The following is a 1,765-nucleotide window of genomic DNA, read 5'->3' as shown; positions in this document are numbered from 1 at the left end:
TGCTGGCCTCTGGTCGCTACAACTCTTGCTCAGCGTCAGAGCAGGAAACGTCCTGCTGGGACTCCGATTTTGTCGACCGTGACCGTGACAAAGCCCGTGTACCGCGACTACCTTGTTCAGCCCGTGCTTCATGCGATCAAAAAGCACTGGGTTTGGGCAAATAATGACACGGACGACACAATATACGTACAGCAAGACAATGCCCGGTCGCACATTTCCGTTGACGACGCTGGTTTTGCCGCTGCCGTCGCTTCTGGTGGTTGGAAGATCAAGTTGACATGCCAGCCTCTCCAGTCGCCGGACCTGAATGTGCTCGACCTTGGGTTTTCAGCTCTACTCAGTCACTCGGAGTGCCGATCAATGGCGGAAGTCATCCACGCAGTTTAAGATTCGTTCAAGTCATTGCCTCAAGAAACATTGGACAGGACGTTCCTTACCTGGAAGCGTGTGATGCATTTGATCATTCACATCAAAGGTGACAACACGTAAAAGTTATCTCGAAGCAAGGCAACGCAGGTGGATGTTGATGCAATGGAGTTGCTGAATGCGCGGTTTGACGAAGAGGATCGCATGGATCATCTTGCCGACCTGGTCAATGTAAAACGTTTTAAATACAGATTCGTTGTACTTCAGAATTTGTATACCCTGGTATGTTCGCCTGTACTTTTTACCAGTCAGAGGTAGCAATTTTTATGTATTGTGATTGGAATTCGTAGGAATCGATATCGGCGGAATTTGTTTTGTCCAATGAGAGCTTTATGCTAGTTTGATTAATTCAATTCGTGAAATGTGGTCACACGTGTCATTCCAACTTCCACGCTGACGAAGAAACAACTTCGCAGCTCAGCGTGTCTTGGCCCCGCCAGTCTCCGTAGTATGCACAGGCTATATACGCGAGCTACATTCAGGTAATCTACTCATGCATGCCCAAGTATTGGCCTTCTCACGAACTCGTTTATGAGCATGTGCATTGCCGATACTGCAAGACTCCGAGCGAACTCACATTGCGCACAAGGTACGCACAACACATCAACTCAATCCATGCCCCAACGACACGTTCTAATCTGCTTTATGACGCTGCTTTCTAGGTCTCTGTAGGTCGCTTGTTCCTTTTGCGGTAGGGCCGAGGGTGGGCAGTCGGCTCCATTTGCCGGACAAGTCTGGCGGCCGTCGAAACACGTAGTTGTCCGTCCCTTCGAGTACGTTTCTTTGACGTGCTTGAACGTATAGGGTCCAAAAGGCCGTTTGCAACGGCAAACGACGCGGTCAATTCCAGCGCAGTGGCCGAAGGGGATGGAGGTGAGCCATTCTTGGCTGTGTAGAACGTTGACATTCGCTCCATAATATACTTCCATTCGTAATACTCTTTGCGTTCGGACAACAGCGATAAATCGCGGGCAGATATTTTACGAAACGGAATGATCTTCTGTGCAGGGTTGCCGCGCCACCATAAATTCCATGCAGTTGCCAAATCGACACTTGGAAATTTGAAATTTTCTGGAAGCATGTGCAACCGACCACCCCATAAAAAGACAGAGCAGTTCAGATCGACTTCGTCGGTTGATGATGGGGATGGATTAGAAGGTTGAGCTTGTTGCACAACCGCTGCGATGGCTTGGGAGAGGGTGCTTTCAAAGAACGCCTGCGTGATGTTGCCAGCAGCAAGACCCCTTTCGTCGACGATTTGCCGGACACAATTTAAAACAATATCAGGAATAGTTTGGATCGATTTTTCATTTCGATCCAGTTGCCGTAGTAACTCCAC

At 48.9% G+C, this 1,765-nt stretch overlaps 1 protein-coding gene across 1 annotated transcript; it reads left to right on the top strand.

Moving 5' to 3' along the window:
- Positions 1–130: 130 nt before the first annotated feature.
- Positions 131–277, top strand: H310_01439 (hypothetical protein; the record flags this gene model as incomplete). The annotated part of the gene is made up of 1 exon (XM_008864544.1): positions 131–277. The coding sequence occupies one exon, from the start codon at positions 131–133 to the stop codon at positions 275–277; it is 147 nt and encodes a 48-aa protein (XP_008862766.1).
- Positions 278–1,765: the final 1,488 nt, after the last annotated feature.

This window comes from Aphanomyces invadans (genome assembly GCF_000520115.1).
Source record: "Aphanomyces invadans strain NJM9701 unplaced genomic scaffold supercont1.2, whole genome shotgun sequence".
In the NCBI taxonomy this organism is placed as follows: Eukaryota; Oomycota; class Saprolegniomycetes; order Saprolegniales; family Verrucalvaceae; genus Aphanomyces; species Aphanomyces invadans.
The sequence above is the reverse complement of the archived record's forward strand: the minus strand, read 5'-3'. Positions and strand labels throughout refer to the sequence as shown.